Source organism: Sorex araneus, chromosome 2, assembly GCF_027595985.1.
Source record: "Sorex araneus isolate mSorAra2 chromosome 2, mSorAra2.pri, whole genome shotgun sequence".
Lineage (NCBI taxonomy): Eukaryota > Metazoa > Chordata > Mammalia > Eulipotyphla > Soricidae > Sorex > Sorex araneus.
Window position 1 is genome coordinate 232,643,292 of NC_073303.1, and position 21,675 is coordinate 232,664,966.

The following is a 21,675-nucleotide window of genomic DNA, read 5'->3' on the forward strand; positions in this document are numbered from 1 at the left end:
GGAGCTCTGGGAGACACAGGCGCCTCTGGTTCACAGAGGGAAACCGAGGCAAAGTCATTTGTCCTTGGAGAGATTTGAGCCCCAATCCAACCTGGGTTCAGAATTTGCCTCCTTTCCTTTACCCCCTGCCCGAGTCTGGGAGCTAGGAAGAGCGATTAGCTGAGGAGTCCCCAGTGAGGAGAGTCCAGTAGGCCCGGGTGTGTCTCCTTGGGGTCTCCAGCGGACCGTCCCTCCCAGGTGCTGAACTCTGACAGCAGAGGAGCCCAGGGGACTGAGGGGACTCTGCGCACGAGAGGGACGAGAGAGTGCTATGCGCTGACCTGTGCCAGGCGCTCATCCTGCGAAGGTGCCCTCACGTGAATGGCGTGGGCAAGGTGGACAGTCGCTTGGGCAGCGGGGCCCAGGGCGTAGGAGAAAGCGTTCAGCCTTGTGGACGGGTGTGGGCGTGACTAATTGTGGGCGTGGCCTCGGGGCGTGGTCACGTAAGAAGTAAGGAGGTGTGGCAAGGTGTGTGGGCAGAGAGGCCGCCTGCGGCCAGGTGAGGGTGTGTGACCAGAGGACAGTGGGTCCTGCCTATCTAAGGGGTGTCGGTGATGTGACATGTATGATGGATGAACTGAGTCTGGATGAGAGTTACCTGGGCCCCGCTCGTGTGCGGAAATCCACCTCTCTGATCTGCCCTGTTCCCCAACCCCCACTGGCTGCAGCCCTGGCAGGGCCCCAACCTGGGGGACCAAGAGGTATCGAAGTCCCTGTGCCAGCTCCGGCCTGTAAATGGCTCTTTGAGGCCTCTGATTCCCAGGCCAGGGAGCCTCTCGGAAGCCCCGGGCAACGGCCCGCCCCCGGGCCACAGGCCAGCCCCTCTTAGCTCAGCCCTGCACAGTCCAGGGGCTGGGGTCCGGCAAGAACAGGGATAGGGGTCTGAAGTCAGAGACCTGGGCCCCCTGCCTAGCCCCACCCTATTGCACAACCTCAGGCAGGAAGTCCTACCCCTGCCTAGCTTTCCCGCTGGAAGGTGGGCAGCGGAGTCCAGGAGGTGAGGCGACGGTGCCATCCCGCTTCCCTGTCGCTACCATACATGGTTCCCTGAGCACCGCCAGGGGTCAGTCCTGAGCACCGCTGGCGTGGCGGGTGGGTCCTGGCAAAGCACCTGCCGGCTGCCTGCACCCCGACAAAGAACCCAAACCTCTTCTGTTTCTTTCCTTTTGTTTTGAGGCCACACTCCGAGGTGCTCAGGGGCTACACCAGGCTCTAAATTCCGGGCCGGGCAGAGCCCAGGGCTCCATCCAGCACTGTGTCCAGACAGTGGTGCCCTCTCGGGCTCCCGCTGCCACCCTGAACCTTAGAGTGTCCAGCAAGACCCCGGCGCTGCCCTTCCGCTCTCGCTCTGCGTGACTTGTGGGAGCGACTTCTCCTGGGACTCAGTTTCCCCATCTGTAAGATGAAGCCGATGCAACTACCAGGCATCAGGAGACCCGCACCGGGGCTCCTGGGGCAACGGGCGGGGCGTGGGGCGGGGTGCGCCCGGAAGGGCAGTGGGCGGCGGCGCGGGGGTCCGGTCAAGGCGCCCCTTCCTTCCCGCAGCGGCCTCCGGGCGGGGGCGCATGCGCAGCGCGGCCGGCGGCCCCTTTATAAGCGCGCGGCGGCGCGGGCGAGCGGAGCGCAGGGCGCGGGGCTGGACCCGGTGCCGCGCGGGCCGAGCCGCGTCCTTTGTGCCGGCGGCCGAGCGCCCCGCGATGCGTCCGAGCTAGGAACCAGGTGGGGGTCCGTCGTAGGGAGGGTGTCGCGCGGCGGGGAGCAGTCCTCGGGATCTGAAAACGGAGTCCTGCATTAGGGATCAGAGAAGCCCCCCTAACCCAGAATGGGCAGGGGGCGGAGGGGGGAACCCCCCGGGGTGACGGGAGGGGCCCCCGGGAAAGTCAGCGGGACACCACCGGTGATGGGAGGGGAGGTTGTCGGAGGAACTAGGAGCCAGCATCCCGAGGTGGGGATGGGTCCCGGCTGGCTGGGCTGGGTCTCTCAGAATTGGGGAGGGGGCGCTGGGTACCAGACCCAGAGGAGGGGCGCCCGGTGCTGAGAAGCGGGGGACACCCACATGTTGTATGCAGGACTCCAGAACAGAGTACCCGGGCGTCTGAGCTGAGACACCCCGGGGTTTTAAGTGGGGATTCCCAATTTGCAGATGAATGGAGGACTGGATTCCGGCTGGGCTGCAGCGGGGAGGGGGCCCCCCAGATCAGCCTGGCAGCTGGTGTGGGGGGGTCTGAACACCCTGAACACCTCGGGGGAAGGGCGCCCGACCTGCTCTTTTGGCCCTGGGTAGTCACTGCCGTGGTCTGAGTAAGGGAAGAAGCTCTGGGGGGCTCCATCCCTGGGGGGTCCTCAGCTTGCCCAGGACCTGGAATTGGGGTGCTGCCTGCTCCAGGGAGCACATTGGGCTTCCAGAGTGAATGTTAGGTGCAAACCCCCTGTGACATCCACTACAGAGCTTCTGGACCAGTGGGGGCACCCAGCCCCCGCAAGAGGCAGTCTGGGGGACCTCCACTTTTAGCCAGGTCCTCCCTCCCTGAGGAAACCCCACCCTCTCTCCTTCAGTCTCATCTGCTTCTAAGGACCTGTGTGAAGGTTCTGGCTTGGTCTGGGGACACAGGCGCTGGGAAGTGGGGGGCTGGGACCCCCAGCCAGGCACACCGGCTTTGTTCCTCAACAGTGTGAATGGGAGACCGCCAGGCAGAGGAGGGGGCTGGCGCTGGGCCCCAGGAAGGGGGAGGGGGAGTCTGTGTGGGACCCCAGGACCCAGCTGACATCGCCCCAGGAAGGGGCGCCTCCTCTGCAGGGGGGGCTTTGTGCCTGGGGGCTGCTGGGGGTCGGGGTTCCCAGGGAGTCTGATGTGGAGGGGTGTCTTTGTCAGGAACTTGTGTCGGGGCCATGTCGCCGGGTGGCCAGAGGAGGGACACCAGCCAGTCCCCAGGGCCACGTTCCCAGCTGGTGTGCGCCGGGTGCGGGGAGCGCGGCGCCATGCCCGGATTGTCTCTTTGTTAGTGTCACCGCGAGTGGAAGCCGCCGGGGGTCTTGGGGCTGTCTGGGGTGTGCGCTCGCCCTGGGGACCCAGAGCATCTTTACATGACTGGCCGTGGGCAGAGTTGGAAGCTGACAGGGTGGGGGACAGGGGCAGGGGTGCAGGTCCCCTGGGGGTCGGTCTGGTTTCCCTTCCTCCACATGCCCAGAACCCAGACAGGCCTACCGGCTCCCGCCCCGAGACACATGTCGCTGCTCCTGCCTGGGGCAGCCACATCCACTCCAATCACCAGCTCCACCCAGAGCACAGACAGGCACCCCACAGGGCACCTCCTCACCAGTGTCCCTGGACACAGCACCCTGAAGTGTCAGGCACATAGGAATGCTCCTGGCACTCACCTCCCCCCACACACGATGCCAAGGAGTGGGGAGGGTGGTCTGGGGAAAGATGTCTCTCTCTCTCTCACTCTCTCTCTCTCTCTCTCTCTCTCTCTCTCTCTCTCTCACACACACACACACACACACACACACACACACACATCACACACACACATTCCCTCCCTTCTGTGCAGCCCAGCCCCCACCTTGCCCCTCCTCCTCCTCCTCCAGGCAGCCCCCTGATTGCATATGCATGAGCTCCTGCATTATTCACGAGGGGCCCAGGCCCTCTGCAGCTGTGTCAGTGCTCACCTCTGGCTTCCCTCCAGTAGAGGTGTTTTAAGAGAAGGGGGTGCAGGTGTGTGAGGACGCCAGTGAAGGGGATGAGTGTGTCTGATGGACGGGGGCGGGGGCTGCACCAAAACCTGGAACTGCCATACAGTGTCCCAACCCCAAGGGGATTCCAGGGTTCCTGGGACCGGACAAGCCTGAGCTCTTTCCTTTCTCACAAGAACCTCTGAGGACCTGAGCAACAGGACAGTGGGGAGGGCGTTTGCCTTGCACGCAGCTGACCTGGGTTCAATCTTCAGCATCCCATAGGGTCCCCTGAGCACTGCCAGGAGTGATTCCTGAGTGCAGAGCCAGGAGTAAGCCCTGAGCACTGCCGGGTGTGGCCAAAAACCAACAAACAAAAAGAGACCAAAAAAAAAAAAAAAGAACCTCTGAGGTATGTGCCAGTTGATCCCTGTTTTAGAGGTGGGGAAACTGAGGCACAGAGAGCTTTAAGTAGAGTGTCTGGGGCCATACTGAGTCCAGGGAGCAGTGCCAGATCTGAAGCATACCTGTGTGTGGGGAGAGAGACAGAGAGACAGAGAGACAAAGACAGAGGGGCGAGGGAAAGCAAGAGGATCCTCTGACCTCATCACATGAGGTCACCCTGGGACCTGACGGTGTTCGGCTAGAACAGCCCTCTCGGACCCCATAGTTGTTCAGGCCCTGAGCAGGAATCTATAGATGCCCCAGAGGGAAGCGGAGACACAGACATTGACAAGACAGTGGCAGGGGGCACCATCCCAGGACAGGACTCTGCCCTGCTGTGCAGCCTTGGCATACTGAAAGCCCTCTCTGATTCCTGGGGTTGAGTGGCTCTGCAAGAAGAGGCGGAGCCAGCGCTCCTGGTCACCGGCTGCAGGCTTCAGCACCATGGACAGAGCCCACCGGGGGGTCGGTGCTGACCCCATCCACATTACCTTTCTTAGGGGGTGCAAGCCTTAGAGGGGGCACAGGAGCTGGTGTCTGGGTGAAGTTCTGATTTCCATGGGCCTCCATGGCGCTGGCTGGAGGCTGGATTTCTGGTCTCTGCAGGGACATGGGGTCTGGGCAGGCACAGCCGAGGCCCCGCGTCCATCACGGGGTTTGCTTGATATAGCGTGGGCGCTGGAGACTGTGCCTGCTGCCCGAGGCCCACAAGTCCCCCAAGGCAGCTCCACCGGGTAGAGGGGGGGGCCAGGGAGAGTGGGGTGGGCTGGGGCAAGGCCCCTGCCTACAGCTGGGACTTGGCATCGCCTCAAAAAAAAAAAATCCCGGGAGCCAAGAATAGAATCTTGGCGACAACCACGTCCTGGAATTGAAGCTGAGAATCGTGCCAGCCAGCAAGGCCCGGATTCAAGGCTGGTTAGCGGGCCTGGTGGGCACTGGAGTTAAGGAGGTGTCATGAGGAGTCGGGAGAGGACTCAGGGCCAGAGCACATTGGTTAGTGCCCTGGTTGGATCCTGACACCACATTCCCTGGTTCTCGAGCACTGAGCCAGGGACAGCCCTAAACATAACTGGGTGTGGGATCCTCCAAAAAGTGTCTTCTTTTTCTGGCCACTTCCCTCAGTGGCCAGGGGCTACTCCCTGAGCTCTGTGCTTGGGGGTCATTTCTGGAAGCTTAGTGGGACCATTCAGCACAAGGATGTGCACTCAGCCCTCCCACCTCTCTGTGGCCGCTGTCTTTTTTTTGTTTTTTCCTTTTGGGTCATACCCAGCAATGCACAGGGGTTATTCCTGGTTCATGCATTCAGGAATTACTCCTGGCGGTGCTCGGAGGACCATATTAGATGCTGGGAATCGAACCCGGGTCGGCCGCATGCAAGACAAATGCTCTACCCGCTGTGCTATCGCTCCAGCTCCCGCTCAGTCTTCTTAAACACTGTTTTGCAGGGATGAGGGGGCTCCCATGCATGCCCCAGGGGCCTGGAGGTCAATCCAGCACTGGTCATTGCTCAGGCCCAGCAAATGGATGCTGAGTAAAACTAGCAGATGGGGCTGGAGAAACAGGATAGCGGGGAGGACATCTGCCTTGAAGGCATCCGGCTGGGGTTTGATCCTCGGCATCCCATAGGGTCTCCTGAGCCCCACCAGCTGTGATCCCTGAGCATAGAGCCAAGAGTCAGTCCTGAGAATTGCCTGGTAAAGCCCCAAAACAAAAAAATAAAATAAAGCCAATGGTGCTGGGAGCCATGAACCATCCCATCCAGGAGGTTCTGGGGACCTTGCCGGCCCTGCAGCCTTGGAGCCATAGAGACAGCACAGGGCTCAGGGCATTTGCCTTGCAGGTGGCCAGCGTCTATTTGCTTCTTAACATTGAATAGGGGACCCAATCCCTGCCAGGAATCAGCCCTGAGCACCGCCACCGCCAGCTGGGGCCAAAATATATAAAAATAAACTTGGGGCCTTGTGCAGGCACATACCCCACCCTGGAGCTCTCTGGCCATTCCCAGAATATTGGGGTTTTGATCTTGTGCATGTCCACATCAGACCTAATGCAACAGTGTCAGCGGCTGAGATGTAGCCCTTCCCGCAGGTCACCTGAGCATTTCGTGCAATGGCTGAGCTGGCCTCATCAGCTCATGCCCATTCCTTCACTCCAATCTGTGAAGACTGAGGCCCTGCCAGGGCTGCTCAGGGCGTGCTGGGTCACACAGCCAAAGAGCGGGCAGTGAGAGCCTCGGGTCTGCTTTTCCCACAGTGAGTGCTGGGCATCGGGGTCCAAATCCCAGCTTGGCTTGGTGGTCACTGGCTGTGTGACCCCAAGGGAGTCACTGGACTCTCTGAGCCGTGGTTTCCTGATCTGCAGGGGAGGTGCAAGGGGCGGCGGGACTGGGCCTAGTCAAAAACAGGGACTTCATGACCGCTCATCCATCCCTCTGCTTCTCCCTCCAGGTCCAGGATGGGGGCCCTGTGGGTCTGGGCCTTGGGCCTGCTGATGCTACAGACACTGCTCTTGGAGGCTGCAGAACCAGGTCATTGATTTGTGTGTATGCATGCATGTGTGTGTGTGCATGTGTGTGTAAGAGTTAGAGGCTGGGATGTGGGGCTGACGGGCATTGTCCCTAACTGGCGTGCTTTCTCCACTGATTCCCTGGGTTATTCTGGAGAAGAAAACAGGAATAGATGAAAAAGGTCTTTGAACAGTCAAAAGTGAACAAGGCACCTGAGAGTTATTTTTAGTACTTGCCAGCCCAGGCTAGAGGTTCCTGCCTTGCAGGTTTTGGCTGAGGTGAGCTGAACAGAGGGAACAGGGGAGAAACAGGAGGCTCCTGCCATAGCCCGCTGGGGCTGCATGCCAGGGTGGGCAGGCGGCGCTCGGGGCCCTCCGTATGCCCAGCTCTGCTTCCAATCCCTCTGTTTTGCTCTGGGTTATCAGACCAGTTGTGATGTCTCTGAGCCTCAGTTTCCTCAACCAGCGCCCTCCCCCCAACCAAAGACATTAAGTTGGCTACTGCTGCAGAAAGTTCTGAAAATCCAACGGGCTGATTTTCAGTGGTGGGTTTGAGCAGCTTCCCCGTGTGGCCTTCTCTGTCCAGTGAGGGACAGTGTGCTGGCCCACGTCCCTGAGCCAGGCCCCCTCCCACTCCCCGCCCCCAGGCACCCAGAGTAGCAGCGCAGACAAAGGACTCTACCTGCAGAAGCTGGGCCCTGGGCCGGTGCGCGCTGCGCTGGCTGAGCTGGTGGCTCTGCCCTGCCTCTTCGTCGTGCGGCCGCGGCCCGACGCCAGTCGAGAGGCGCCCCGCATCAAATGGACCAAGGTGCGCACGGCATCTGGCCAGCGGCAGGACACACCCATCCTGGTGGCCAAGGACAACGTCGTGCGCGTGGCCAAGGGCTGGCAGGGCCGCGTGTCGCTGCCAGCCTACCCCCGGCATCGAGCCAACGCCACGCTCCTATTGGGGCCCCTGCGCGCCAGCGACTCGGGCCTCTACAGCTGCCAAGTGGTGCGGGGCATCGACGATGAGCAGGACCTCGTGCCCCTCGAGGTGACCGGTAAGTGGCAAGGCGGAGGGGAAGCAGGAGTGGGCCTGGAAGGGAAGGTACCAGAAGGGGCGAGTCTGGGAGGGGCAGGATCTGGGTGGGGTTGGGCTGGGGGCGTGGCCCGTGGTGGGCGGAGTCGGAAGGGCGGGTCTTGTGGGGGTGGGCGCGAAGGGGTGGGGCCTCTCGGTCACCGCCTCATCTCTGGCTCCGCTGATTGTCTTTGGATCTGATGATGCCCTCGTCCCTCTGTTCTGACCTGCTTCACTGTACTGTTTCAAGGGCTTCCGTGGCCCGGTTTTCTCCCCCCCAATGCTGGGCATCGAACCTGGTCTCATGGGTGTATGGCACGAGCTTCACAGTGGAGCCACCACCTAGCCCTTCTCTTAAGTCTGGGACCACTTTGACAAAAGCAAAAGGAAGTTTCTGTATCACAAAGGAACCCGGGACCGGGAGGTCATATAGATATTAAGGCGCATGGGCAGATTCTGGATTCTATTCCTGCACACATATGTCCCCCTCCCCAGTGCCGGCAGGACTAACCAAGACAAAGGCCTAATCACCACTGGTTATTGCTTCAAAACAATTATTTTTTTGGGGGGGACCTACTCGTGATCATGCTCAAGGGGTAATCCTGGCTCTGCACTCAAGGATCACTCCTGATCTATGGGATGCTGGGGATCAAACCCAGGTCGTCCTCATGCAAGGCCACTGCCCTTCATGCTGTCCTATTGCTCTGGCCCCTCTTATGCTCTAAATGAATTGATACAGCCCCCACCCCTCATCTGTCCATTGTCTGCTCCATAGGTGTTGTGTTTCACTACCGGGCAGCCCGGGACCGCTATGCACTGACCTTCGCCGAGGCCCGGGAGGCATGCCGCATGGGCTCGGCCACCATTGCTGCCCCACGCCATCTGCAGGCCGCCTTTGAGGATGGCCTGGACAACTGTGATGCTGGCTGGCTCTCTGACCGCACTGTCCGGTGAGAAGCCGACAGAGGGCCCTGCGATGGGGGTGGATGCAGGCCAGGACTCCGCATGCCGAATCCCTCCTTGCCTTGCCAGGTACCCCATCACCCAGTCGAGGCCTGGTTGCTATGGTGACCGAAGCAGCCTTCCCGGGGTGCGGAGCTACGGCAGGCGTGACCCTCATGAACTCTATGATGTGTATTGCTTTGCCCGGGAGCTGGGGGGTAAGTCCAGGGCTGCCAGGACCCACATCCCAGTCCATTATCCTGCCCACCACCCACCTCTCCCTAAGTCCCTGCCTGGCTCTGTCTTCTGTGAACCTTCCACCTCTGATCTCTGGTGATTAGCTGAGGGGTAATGCATGCCCTCCCCCCCAGAGCTTGGACAGAAAGGAGGGGGCTTGCCGTGCACATGGCACACCCACGTTCAACCCTGGCATAGAGTCCCCTGAGCACTGTAAAGAGTAATGCCTGAGTGTAGAGCCAGGAGTAACCCCTGCACAATGCTGGATGTGACCCAAAAACAAAAATGGGGGGAAGTTAAAGCACAGGCCTTGCACATTCAGGCCCTGGGTGACTCCCCAGGACAGCATGACCGACCCCCACTCCCAAGCACTACCAACCCCACCTGATTCAGAGAGGCCCTCCGGAGCCCCCCCGCCTTTCTCTGAAGCTTCATTAAAACAAGTCAGGGACCCAAAGGGTTGGAGTGCATGCTTTGCATGCAGGAACATTTGTGGCTCATTCCTTCGCACCCCTCTCCAACACCTCTGAGAGTGATCCACAATCCCCCACAACCCAAACCAGCATCTCCCCAAACCAAAGCCAACACCAAAAACACAAAGATGGACTCGTTGCAATGAGAATCCTTTTTGTGTCTCTGGAGGCGGTCGCCAGCTGCCCCTCACCTTACCACCCCCATCCCCCGCTTGCCCCCAACAGGTGAGGTCTTCTACGTGGGCCCCGCCGGCCGCCTGACACTGGCCGGCGCGCGTGCGCAGTGCCGTCGCCAGGGTGCCACGCTGGCCTCGGTGGGGCAACTGCACCTGGCGTGGCATGAGGGCCTGGACCAGTGTGACCCGGGCTGGCTAGCCGATGGCAGCGTGCGCTACCCGATCCAAACCCCGCGGCGGCGCTGCGGGGGTCCAGCCCCGGGCGTGCGCACGGTTTACCGCTTTGCCAACCGCACTGGCTTCCCGGCGCCTGCAGCCCGCTTCGATGCCTACTGCTTCCGAGGTGCGCGGGGTGCATGGGGTGGAGAGCATGTCCAGAGGGTGGCCATACACAGAGCGAGGGTCCTGTGCTGACCACCTCCCCAAGAGTACCCCTGGGAGGGGGCACTACAACAGTGAAGGCACTTGCCTTCGTACTGCCAGGGTAAGCTTTGAGCACTGAGCCAGGAATGACCCCTGGGTGGTGGCCCTCTGCGAGACAGAGGCCACACCCCGCAATGGAAGGGTCCCTGTGGGTCACACCAAGAACACGCCCACAATGGGCATCCCTGACCCTGGAAAGAGGTCACAGAGCGGCTGGGTCCTCAAGAACAGGCACCTGGGTGAAGGCCACGCCCCCGTGCTGTGCTCTGATTTGGCTGCTGGACTTGCACTGAGCAAAGCCACGCCCCGAAGAGCCTGCTCGATGAGGCCACGCCCACAAAGGCCTTGCCCACAAACCTACCCTTGGAGGGAGCGGGCAGGTGTTCCCGGAGCCACGCCCTTAGGTGACCCTTGCTGGGGGTGCTACCTTTTGGCTACCCAGGAAGGGGCGGGCAGATGTACACTGCAGCTCCAGGACCCGAGAACCTCCGTCTTCGATTCTCCCTATGTTCCAAGGCCACGTGTATCCCTGCCCTTTCTTCCATCAGGCTCACCTATGCCTTGCCCATGAGTTGTGCGCTGGGGGTGGCAACTTCGGCACCTCTCTGGGTGGCGGGCGCGGGGTCCCAGAATCCACCTCCAGCACCACCGCAGGCAGGACTTCCCAGCATGTCAGGGCTTGACACGGTTGACACGGCCTCTTCCATCCCCCCTCCCCCTCAGCTCATCACCTGACACCTCCACACGGAGACCCAGAGCCCCGTTCTTCTGGGGATGAGGGGGAGATACTTTCTGCAGAAGGGCCCCCAGCCCGAGAACTGGAGCCCAGCCTGCCCGCAGAGGAGGAGGAGGAAGAGGAGGAGGAAGAGGAAGAGGAGGAGAAAGGGCTCCAGGAGACGGAGGTGGTCACCCCGGACTTCCGGGAGTTGATGGTGTCCAGTGGGGAGGAAGAACCCATGACGGTGCCTGAGAAGCAAGAGCTCCCAGGCACTCCCCACTCCACCCCGGGGGTCCCCACGCCGCCCTCCATGCTCTCCCAGGTGGCCGGGCGCGTGTGGCCAAGCAGTGTGGCCCCTGATGCCCACAGCGTGCAGGCAGCAGGCCCAGACACAGAAGAGACCCCAGCCAGCCCCCCGCCCAGGAAGAGGGGCCGTTTCAAGGGGTTGAACGGACGTCACTTTCAGCATCAGGAGCCCCAACAGGGGCCAGAGGGGGCGCTGGACGCTCCTGCCCCAGAGGCCGCGGGGAACTATGTGGAGCCCCCAAGGGCCACGGGAGCTGCGTCAGAGAGTGGCTGGAGCGAAGACCCCTGGGCCGTGCTGACCAACGAGGTGGAGGGCCCCAGATCTGGTGAGTCAGCCCCCCACAGAAGTTCCCGCGCACGCGCTCTGAGCCAAGCTCTGACCCCGCCTCCCCGCTCCCGCCCAATGCCCGCGGTGCGGGGCCAAAACTGATCCTTGTGCTTGGTTTTTACAGGCTCTGTTGGTGACAGGAGCCCCCCTGAGCCCTGGCTGTGGCCCCCCACTGGAGCCCCACTCGGCCCCCCAGACTCCAGTAGGGCCACTGACCTGCATCCAGAGGCCACCCGGGGCCCTGGTCTGAAGGTGGCCAGCCCCACCCCTACCTGGGCCCTCAGCCCCTCGGAAACATCGAGCCCTGCTCCTGGGGCAGTCATTTCTCCGGACCTCCCCATCGTGGCCATGCTCCGGGCTCCCAAACTGTGGCTCCTGCCACCCCCGCCGGCCTCAGTCACCACTGAGACCCACGGGGTGGAGGGGCCCAGTGAGGACATGGCCACTGCCTCAGAACCTGGGGCTGGCACCCAGGACCCTGTGGGTGCAGGCGGTCATTTCCTGTCACCCTCCTCTCGCCCAGCCAGCCCCAGTGGGACCACAACCTTAATGGCCCTCAGCCTGGAAGTGGGGGGCTCCCCAGCACCCTTGTGGGCAGATCTGGAACCTCCAGCTGAGGCCAGTCCAAGTCCCCTCAGGGCAGACTCTGGGAGTGAGGGGGGAACCAGCCCCCCAGCTCCTCTGGCTGGGCAGGTGACGGATGTCATCTCTAGCCCGGCTGCCTCTGATCCTGGAGTCCCCTCATCTCCCGCCCCCGTGGATGAGCTCTCACTTCCCACCCGAGACCTGGCGGACCTGCACCCCAACTCCACCTCCTCTGGAGGGCGTGGGGCATCCTTGATGCCCAGAGCCACCTTGCATTTGGGGCCTTGGACCACAGCTGCAGGGCCACCTGCTGGTTACAGTGGGGAACCGGGGTCCTTGATGCTGGCAGGCAGCCCAGGCCCCACACCGCGTGCTTCTGGGGCTGCAGACACACCCACAGGCACTTCCCCCATGTCCCTGGACCCGAGGGATGCAGTTGGGGTCCCAGTCATAGCTACAGCTGCTTCTTCAAGTTCCCCACCCCCCCTGGAGCTGGAGAGCCCTGAACCCCGGCCCCGGGGGACACAGGTTGTGCTGGGGACTGCAGGCCCTCTGCCCCAGGGCAGCCCCCCAGGGAAGCCGACCCTCCTTCCTCCCGACTCCACACGCACAGCGAGCTTGGAGGAGCCCACGTCTGCTTTCTCAGGGGACTCCCCTGGCACCCTGTTGCCTGCCTCGCTGAGCCCAGGGACCATGGAGTTGGATGTGCTGGCAGGAAGCCCCGATGTAGAGGGTTTCTGGGAGGAGACAGCCAGTGGCGAGGAGCTGGTCCCACTGGGGACCCCCACAAGCGGCAGTGCCCAGGAGGGTGAGTTGCTTGTCCGAGGTGGAGCCCAGAGCAGGGCGGCTGGAGAGGCCCGGATGGTCCCCAGAACCAACGCAGCCGCTTGGGAGAGGGAGGAGGTGGTGCTGGCCCAAGCATGGGTTTGGGGGTGATCTTAGCTCCCCAAGTCCTCTGTCAGCTCAGAGCTGGGCTGCTCAGTGCGGCCTCCAGCGAGTAGGAAGCAGGAAGAATCTGGGGGCAACCTTCTTGGTCCTTCTTTGTTTGCCCGTCAAGTTCTATCCTTCTTTGGGGGGCCACACTCGGCAGCACTCAGGGATCACTCCTGGCAGTGCTTTTGGGACCCTGGGCAGTGCCGGGAATCGAACCCAGGGTAGCCATGCACAAGGCGAGCGACTGCCCCACTCTGCTCTCACTGCAGACTGAGGGGCTTGGGCACAGGGAGGGGCCTGAACAGAGACCCTAAGTGGAACTGCCCAGGAGAAAGGGCTTTGTGATCGGCAAAGTGAGGGTGCAGTGTCCCTCCCTCACTGGGGGATGGGCAGGGACACCGCCCAGGACAGCAGCTCTGGGGGGACACAGGGTCCAGGCAGCCCCTGGCCGGGTTCTGGGTCTCTTCTTGCAGCCCTCACCCCTGCCACTGCCCCCTCCCTCCTTCAGGCAGCAGAAATGCTAATTAGGCCAAAAATAGCCTGAGCTGCAGAGAGAGACTGAGTCACTCCAGTCTGTGGGCAGGCGTCACCACCTCGGGCCACCTGGTGGGGCTCACACCTCCCAGGCATGTGCTGACACGTGCAGGGACTCATGGACTGGGGTCCTGCTGCCCCCCTCAGTCGCCTGGAGAGCCCAGACAGGAGGGAGCCCAAGATTCTGAGCAGAGACCCCAGAGCATCCGTCCCACCATGTCAGCTGCCCGTGACCTCCAAGCCCCTGGAAGTGGCTGGCGGGACGGAGAAAGCATGCACTTCTATTTTATTTGGGGGAGTTGGGGTCCCATATGGTGTGATAGGAGCTCCTCTTGGCTTTGTGCTCAAGGGTCACTCCTGGCGGTGCTTGGGGAAACTCCATGAAATATTGAGGGAGGGACCAGCACCTTCACCCTGTTCTGTGGCTCTGGACAGCTTTAGTTTCTTATGAGGCGCCCATCAAGGAGAAGCAGAAATGAATCTCAGGGCCAGAGAGATGACTCAGTGCTGTGGGTGCTGCCCTTGTTCACCATCCATCCCTGCTTTGATCCCCGCCACCACTTAGGGCTTCCTGAGCACTGCCGGAGGGATTCCCGAGAACAACCAGATTAGTCCCTGAGTCACTCCACCTGAGCCCAACACTGCCAGCCCAAGAGAAACATGGGTCGTAGGGACTGTGGCCACTCCATGACTCTGAGGATGGCGATTTCCTTCTCTGTGCCAGGGTCCCCCCACAGTGGCAGGGGGTGCTGCTCTGGCCAGGAACAAGGGTCAGTTGAAGGGGGGATATAGGTTCTCATCTTGGGCTCCAGGGTGGACCCCACAAAGCATCCAGGCCACCAGGGGTAGGAACAGGCACTGAAGTGGGAGAGGCTGGGGCTACAGGGCCTCCGACCAAACTGCCTGTCCTTCCGGCAGCGCCCCTGGACCCCTGTGAGAACAGCCCTTGTCTCCATGGAGGCACGTGCAGTGCCAACGGCACCATGTACGGCTGCAGCTGCGCAGTGGGCTTCGCCGGCGAGAACTGTGAGATCGGTCAGTGCCTGTATTGATCCCCCTTACCTGGACGAGGGTCCTGGTCCAGGCGCAGACTCCTCTGGCCCCTCCCCTTGCCCTGTCTCGAAGCTAACATGGGGTTTGCAACAGGCCGTGAAATGATAATGAGGGACCGGAGTGACAGGGTGAAAGGACAGTGGGGAGGGCAACCTGGGTTTGATCCCTGGCACCCCATATGGTCCCCCAAGTACCCCCAGGAGTGATCTCTGAGCACAGAGGCAGAAGCAAAATCTGAGCACCCTGGCTCCTGGCAAATACTCAGGTCCCGTGTCCCCCACCCTCCTTTTTTTTTTTCTTTTTGGGTCACACCTGGCAATGCACAGGGGTTACTCCTGGCTCTGCACTCAGGAATTACTCCTGGCGGTGCTCAGGGGACCATATGGGATGCTGGGAATTGAACGTGGGTCGGCCGCATGCAAGGCAAATGCCCTACCTGCTATGCTATTGCTCCAGCCCCTTGTGTCCCCACCCTCTGAGAAATCCTTCCCTCTCCCTCTTCGCTCCGGATGCTGCAACTCAGAGACCGACTGCCTTGTGTCTTGGAGCAGGGGGTCTGTACCCTGGATTCAGCTGCCCAGTGGGCACTGATGAATTGATATTAATGTTGGATGGTGGCTAGAGCAATAGTACATCCGGTAGTGCATTTGCCTACCGGCGATTACACGGCGATTCCCAGCATCTGATATGGTCCCCCGAGCACCGCCAGGAGTAATTCCTGAGCCAGGAGTAACTCCTGAGCATTTCTGGGTGTGACCCAAAAAGCAAAAAAAAAAAAAAAAGTCGGATGGGCTGAATCCCACTTCCGGCCCCACCAGAGGACTGCCCATGTCCACACATGAGTTCTAGCATTGTCCAGGGCTTCGGGACGCTGACTGGTCCTGGGCAGGTTTGCGGGTTCCTTGGAGTCGGGGCTCTGATGTCTGCCCTGCTGACCCTGCAGACGTGGATGATTGCTTGTCCAGCCCCTGTGAGAACGGCGGCACATGCATCGATGAGGTCAATGGCTTCGTCTGCCTCTGTCTCCCCAGCTATGGAGGCAGCTCATGCGAGAAAGGTGCGGCCCCTGGGGATGGGGAGGGGCTGGTCCCAACCCAACAAACGGGGAGGGGATAAAGGACAGGTGCTCCAGACACGACCTTGGCCTCTCCCATCTCTGGAGGCCGGTCATTGCTGCAATGGCTCCCACCCCTCCTCCGCCCAGACACTGAGGGCTGTGACCGTGGTTGGCACAAGTTCCAAGGACATTGCTACCGATACTTCGCCCACCGGCGGGCATGGGAGGACGCCGAGAGGGACTGTCGACGAAGAGCTGGCCACCTGGCCAGCGTGCACTCAGAGGAGGAACACAACTTCATTAACAGTAGGAATCTGGGAGGGGAGAGGCGGGACGGGACCCTGCTTGATGGTGGTGGGAGCAAAGGGGAAATGAGGTCCTGCACCCCACAGCAGGACCCCTGCTTCAGAGGTTGCAGCCTAGGGGTGGAGCAAAGGGACCCTGCTCTTGCCAGCCCCTGGGCGTGGCCGTGCCCACCCCAAGCCACACAGGGGTTCGGCCATATATTTACCACGCCCACCTACCAGGAGCCCCGGGTGTGGCCACGCCCGCCCACAGCGACCCCGCCCATGATTCCACTCTGCCCTGTAGGCTTTGGGCGTGAGAACACATGGATAGGCCTGAATGACCGGATAGTGGAGCGGGACTTCCAGTGGACGGACAACACGGCACTGGTGAGTGGGGCAACAGAGCCTCTTCCCTGCCAGCCACCCGCAAGCTGGGGTGTCCCCCTTCCTGGGGAGCCGAATTGCTCCTGGGGGATTCTGCAGAGGAGCCCCCCCAACCCCCACCCCGTATCCCAAGCCCACCCCACCCTCCTGGTCTCCCAGCCTGCAGATCTCAGCCACCACCGCTTCAGGGCTGCTGGTCTAGGGATGGAGCAAAGCCACGCACCCCACCACAGACACAGGCACCCAGGTGCCCTGTGTCTCCTCCCTGTATCCTGACCCCAGAACCCCTCAGAAACCACCAATCACTTTCTCTACCGCTATCCCATACCAGCAAGGTCGCAGGGACCTCATAAATTGAGGATAAGGGGCTGGAGCAACAGTCCAGCGGGGAGGGATCTTGCCTTGCAACCTCCGTGCCCCATGTGGTCCCCAGAACCCAGCCAGGAGTGAGCCCTGAGCGCAGATCGAGGTATAAGCCCTGAGCGTTTGCAGAGTGTGGACCCTAGAATATTGAGGATGAAATTCATAGGACACACAATGAGTCATTTTGTTGTTATTTTAAAAAAGATCTTTTCCACAGGTGGGGCTGGAGGAATAGCACAGCGGGTAGGGTTGCCTTGCACGTGACTGACCCAGGTTCGAATCCCAGCATCCCATATGGTCCCCTGAGCACCGCCAGGGGTGATTCCTGAGTGCAGAGCCAGGAGTAACCCCTGTGCATCGCTGGATGTGACCCAAAAAAGCAAAAAAAAAAAAAATCTTTTCCACAGGAGTGCTTGTCTTGCACACCACCAGTGTCTTATTTGATCTCTGGCACCATATGTGCCAGAGTAAGCCCTGAGCACCACCCCCCCAAAAATCTTTTCTTCCTGTGGGGCCATGTCAGAGGCCCTGTGGCAGTGGGGGTGGAACCCGGGCCACCTGCCCACAGGCAGGCCATGCTCTCTGCCACTGAGTCACACCCCCAGCCCACAGGGAGTTATTTCCAAACAGCACTGGGCACCATGGTAATATGGAGCAGTCACCACCTCCATTTAATTCCAGAACATTTCATCGCCCCCACAAGGAAGCCCTTTACCCAGGGACCTTTTTGTTTTTATTATTATTATTTTATTTTGCTTTTTTTGGTGATGCACAGGGGTTACTCTTGGCTTTCCACTCAGGAATTACCCCTGGCTGTGCTCGGGGGACCGTATGAGATGCTGGGAATCGAACCTGGGTCAGCCTCATGCAAGGCAAATGCCCTACCCGCTGTGCCATCGCTCCAGCCCCTGTTTTTATTATTTTGCTTTGAGATTGCGCTCAGGGGCCACTCCCAGCACTAAACAGGGACCCATGGTGTGCAGGGGATCGAGCCCAGGGCACCTGCATGCACTGCGTCTGCGCTCTGGCCTTAGCACAGCGGGGAGGGAGTTGGCTGTGCACATGGTCAACCTGGGTTCGATTCCCCAGCACCCCAGAGGGTCCTCTGAGCATCGCCAGGAGTGATTCCTGAGCGCAGAGCCAGGGGTGAGCCCTGAGCACCTCTGGGTGGGATAAATAAATAAATAAAAAATGAAGGCTGGAGAGGGGATGGTGGGGTAGGTGCTGGCCTCGCTCGCGGACAACCCGGTTAGACCCCCAGCACTGCAGTGGGCCTTAAGTGCCTCCCCCCTTCCCGCAGCAATATGAGAACTGGAGAGAGAAGCAGCCTGACAACTTCTTTGCCGGTGGGGAGGACTGTGTAGTGATGGTGGCGCATGAAAGCGGGCTCTGGAATGACGTGCCCTGCAACTACAAGCTGCCCTACGTGTGCGAGAAAGGCACAGGTATGCCCCCAAGCAACACGCAGGGACAGACACACAGACACACAGGGGCAGACACACTGGGATGACACAGGATGGACATGCAGGGACAGGCACATGGGGCAGACACACAGGGACTGACATGGGATGGACACAGGGACAGACACACATGAGGACAGACACACAGGGACTGACACACGGACACATGGGGGTAGACACACAAGGACTGACATAGGACAGACACACAGAGCAGACACACAAGGACTGACACAGGACAGACAGTGTCCATCTGCAGGAATGGACACACAGGGGCAGACACATAGGGACTGACACGGGATGGACACACAGGGGCAGACATATGGGATGGACACACAGGGAGGAACACACGGGGACAGACACACACAGGGCCCATCCCACACACAGCGATGCCGTGGGGCACAGAGAGCGTACCTACACCCTCTCCCTCCCTCCCCCATCTCCTACATGTGCTCCAAGGCACAGCTGCCCCCACATGTATAAGGACACAGGTGCGCCCACCTGCACTCACTGACCATCAGGTCATGGCCTCTGAGCATCAGGCTGTGTCCCCCACTCTCTAGCACAGGTACAGGGGTGCCCTAGGGGCCCGAGGGTCTGGGTGGAGGAGACAAAGCTGTGGAGTCCTGAGGGGTCACAGGGTGAGGGCCGTGGAGAGGGCCGCGTGTCCCCATCAGGACAGTCCCCCCCTCTCTGTGGGCAGTGCTGTGTGGACCCCCTCCGGCCGTGGAGAATGCCTCCCCCGTGGGTGCCCGCAAAGCCAAGTACAACGTGCACGCCACCATTCGCTACCAGTGCCACCCAGGCTTTGCCCAGCACCACGTGGCCGTGATACGATGTCGCAGCAATGGCCACTGGGAGCGGCCTCAGATCGTCTGCACGAGGCGTAAGTAGCACTGGAGGCAGGGAGGGCACCGCTCCCGCGCCCCCCTTCACCCCTGCGCCTTGACCTCTTCTCCCCTCAACGTCCCGCCCCCGCAGCCAGACGGTCCCATCGCATGCGGCGCCACCACGGCCACCACCCGCACCACCACCCACACCGCCACCGCCAGCCCGGCCAGGAGCGCAGGAAACGCCACGGGCGGCCTGAGGACTGGGACCCGGAGGGAGAGAACTTCTGCTGACGCGCCGCCCGGCAGAGCAAGCACAAGCTCCCGCACGCGGGCTCCGGAACCTTCTTTCCCAGGGCACTCAGAACCCAGAGAGCAACCAGAGGGCCCGAGTCCCGATCCCTGCCCCCGACCCCACTTTCTGTCCTTTGTACAAATCTTCCCCCCCCCCCCGCACCCCCCCCCCCGCCCCATCCCCCTCGTTCGCAGGTGCTCACGCGGAGGTCGCGCTACCCGAAGTTGGCGCTAGGGGAGCCCTGGAGCGAGGCCCCGCCGGGAGCCGCTTCTGCCACCCCTCTGGGCTCGCAGATGCCGGGGTAGAGCTGGCTGGAGCGACGGCCCTGTGCCTCGGCAGTGGGGGACTTCGGGGAGTCCCTCCAGTGACCCGGGCTGCCTCGGGGCCGCACCGCGTCCGCATTCCAGGTGGCTAACCGCCTTGTCGCAGGGCCCACCCCCAGGTGCCCTTGGTTAGGGCCGTGGAGCGGTGTGGACTCAGCGTCCCCTAACTCCCCCGAAAAAGGGCCGGTCCAGGGCTGCGGTTTGGTGGCTCGTTGGTGGGGGCTCCAGGAGGCGGTTTCGGGCTGGGCCAGCCCACAGTTCTTCCCCCTCCATCACTCAGGGAGACAACGAACCTCCATCCCGCACCCACAGGGTGCCCCGTTTTCTAGCTCAGCGCCCATCTCCCACCCTGCCAGCGGTACCCCTGTCCGAGTCCCCACCCCACCCCAGACTGGAGGGAAGGCTCACACTCTTCCTTAGCCCTAGCCTTGCCTCCCGCGCCATTGCGCAGCCTGGACGTGCGCCCCCAGGAGGAGAAGGAATAGAACTGCAGGCGGGAAGGTCCATCCTCTCCAGCGGAGTCTGGGCGAGATGTGGGACATGCCGAAGGGGCAGGGGCAGGGCTCGGTCCACCTGCCCGGTGCCCCAGCCCCGCGGCCAGCCCCAGAGCAGCAGCCTGGAGCACCTGGGGATGTATCCCAACCCCCCTGCAGTGGACGAAGGGGTAGTAAGGGGGTCGAAGGAGCACACCCCGCCTGCCAGGTCACATCCTGGGGGAGGCCAGCTTGGAGCAGAGGGTTGTCCGGTGGGGCCCATGCCAGCACCTGCCCCTGGCGACCGCACGGTCCATCCCTACATGACCGAGCGAAGTCTCCTCTGTTTGACTTCCAGTACTGTTCCAGGGGGTGAGGTGGGCGACCCCCAAGTGTGCTCTCCCCACCCAAGTGGACCCCTGACATGATCTTCCATCCTTCCCCGCAGTGACCACCCCTGTTTTCCCCGCATCTTGCCCAGGGACCTGCTTTGCGCATACCTTTTTTTTTGGGGGGGTAATGAAACTGTAACAATAATAATGCATCTTTCTTCATCCACCTCACACACAGACTTTTCTTCTATGGGGGGTCCTGATTCCTGCCCTTCTGGCCCCAGGCCAGCTCCACATGGGAGGGCAACCCCAGATTTTTTAAGTGGGTGGTTTGTCTTTTGTTCTCTCCTTGGGGTGTGAGTGCGTGTGCCTGCATGGCGCGTGGGAGCGTGTGCTCGGCGCACGCAAGCCTCCCTCCGCGCTCGTTTGCCATGAGCCACAGTGCCCCGTGAGTCTGTGGCAGATGTCACTGTGGACATGAATGTACTTCTTGGACATTTTAATAAAATTTTTTAACAGTTGGACCTACCTGTCCCCTCCTGACCCCTTTCTTCACTCACTCAGCCCATTCCCATGGAGCAGATATTCTGAGTTGGGTGTTTATGCTGGGTGCTTGGGGGGACAGCAGTGAACAGGAGAGACGGGTCCTTGGGAGGCAGTCACCAGGGTTGGCTTCTTAGAGGAGGCAGACTGCATCTAATGGTGGAGGGAAGCATTTCAGGCTGCAGGAAGAGCAGAGAGGTGCTTGCTGGAGGGAACTGGGTTCATTTGCTCGGTGGCCACCCGCAGTCTGTGCAATGGAGAGAGCTGAGGCAGGCAAGATTGTGGGCTGCATGGGGGACACACCGGACTGAAGAGCTGGGCTTCCTTCAAACACAGTGGCTGCGTGAGGTCAGTGACAGGATGAGCTTCTGACTGTGTGAGGCGCTTTCTGGGGGCTGGAGATAATTGCTTAGGGGTCAAGGCCTCATGGACCCCATTCCATCCCTCCCATCCCTGAGTACAGAGCGAGGAGTGATCCCAAAACACAGAGTCAGGGGGGAGCTCTGAGCACTGAGCCAGGAATGACTCAGGAGCACCACTCGGTGTGGTCCCCAAAACTGAAAAATACAAAAAGCCCCTACATATCAATGAGAGGAAACCAATCACCCAAAGCCAAAGGGGCACATGATGGAACAAGTTGACAGAAGGGATGTTGGCAGCTGAGCAGAGACATAGCACTGTAGCACTGTCGTCCTGTTGTTCATCGATTTTCTCAAGCAGCCACCAGTAATGTCTCCATTGTGAGACTTGTTGTTACTGTTTTTGTCATATCGAATACACCACGGGTAGCTTGCCAGGCTCTGCCGTGTGGGTGAGATACTCTCGGTAGCTTGCTGGGCTCTCCAAGAGGGGCAGAGGAATCGAACCCAGGTTGGCCACGTGCAAGGCAAACTCCCTACCCGC

General features: G+C 61.0%; 1 protein-coding gene across 1 annotated transcript; it reads left to right on the plus strand.

Moving 5' to 3' along the window:
• Positions 1 to 1,627: 1,627 nt before the first annotated feature.
• NCAN (neurocan) lies at positions 1,628 to 20,753 on the plus strand. Its single transcript, XM_055126186.1, has 15 exons — positions 1,628 to 1,758; positions 6,603 to 6,682; positions 7,308 to 7,703; positions 8,496 to 8,670; positions 8,753 to 8,880; positions 9,598 to 9,891; positions 10,695 to 11,321; positions 11,448 to 12,716; positions 14,294 to 14,410; positions 15,372 to 15,485; positions 15,633 to 15,791; positions 16,077 to 16,159; positions 17,820 to 17,964; positions 18,680 to 18,862; positions 18,958 to 20,753. The coding sequence occupies exons 2-15, from the start codon at positions 6,610 to 6,612 to the stop codon at positions 19,098 to 19,100; spliced, it is 3,906 nt and encodes a 1,301-aa protein (XP_054982161.1). The 5' UTR covers positions 1,628 to 1,758; positions 6,603 to 6,609; the 3' UTR covers positions 19,101 to 20,753.
• The last annotated feature ends 922 nt before the right edge of the window (positions 20,754 to 21,675 follow it).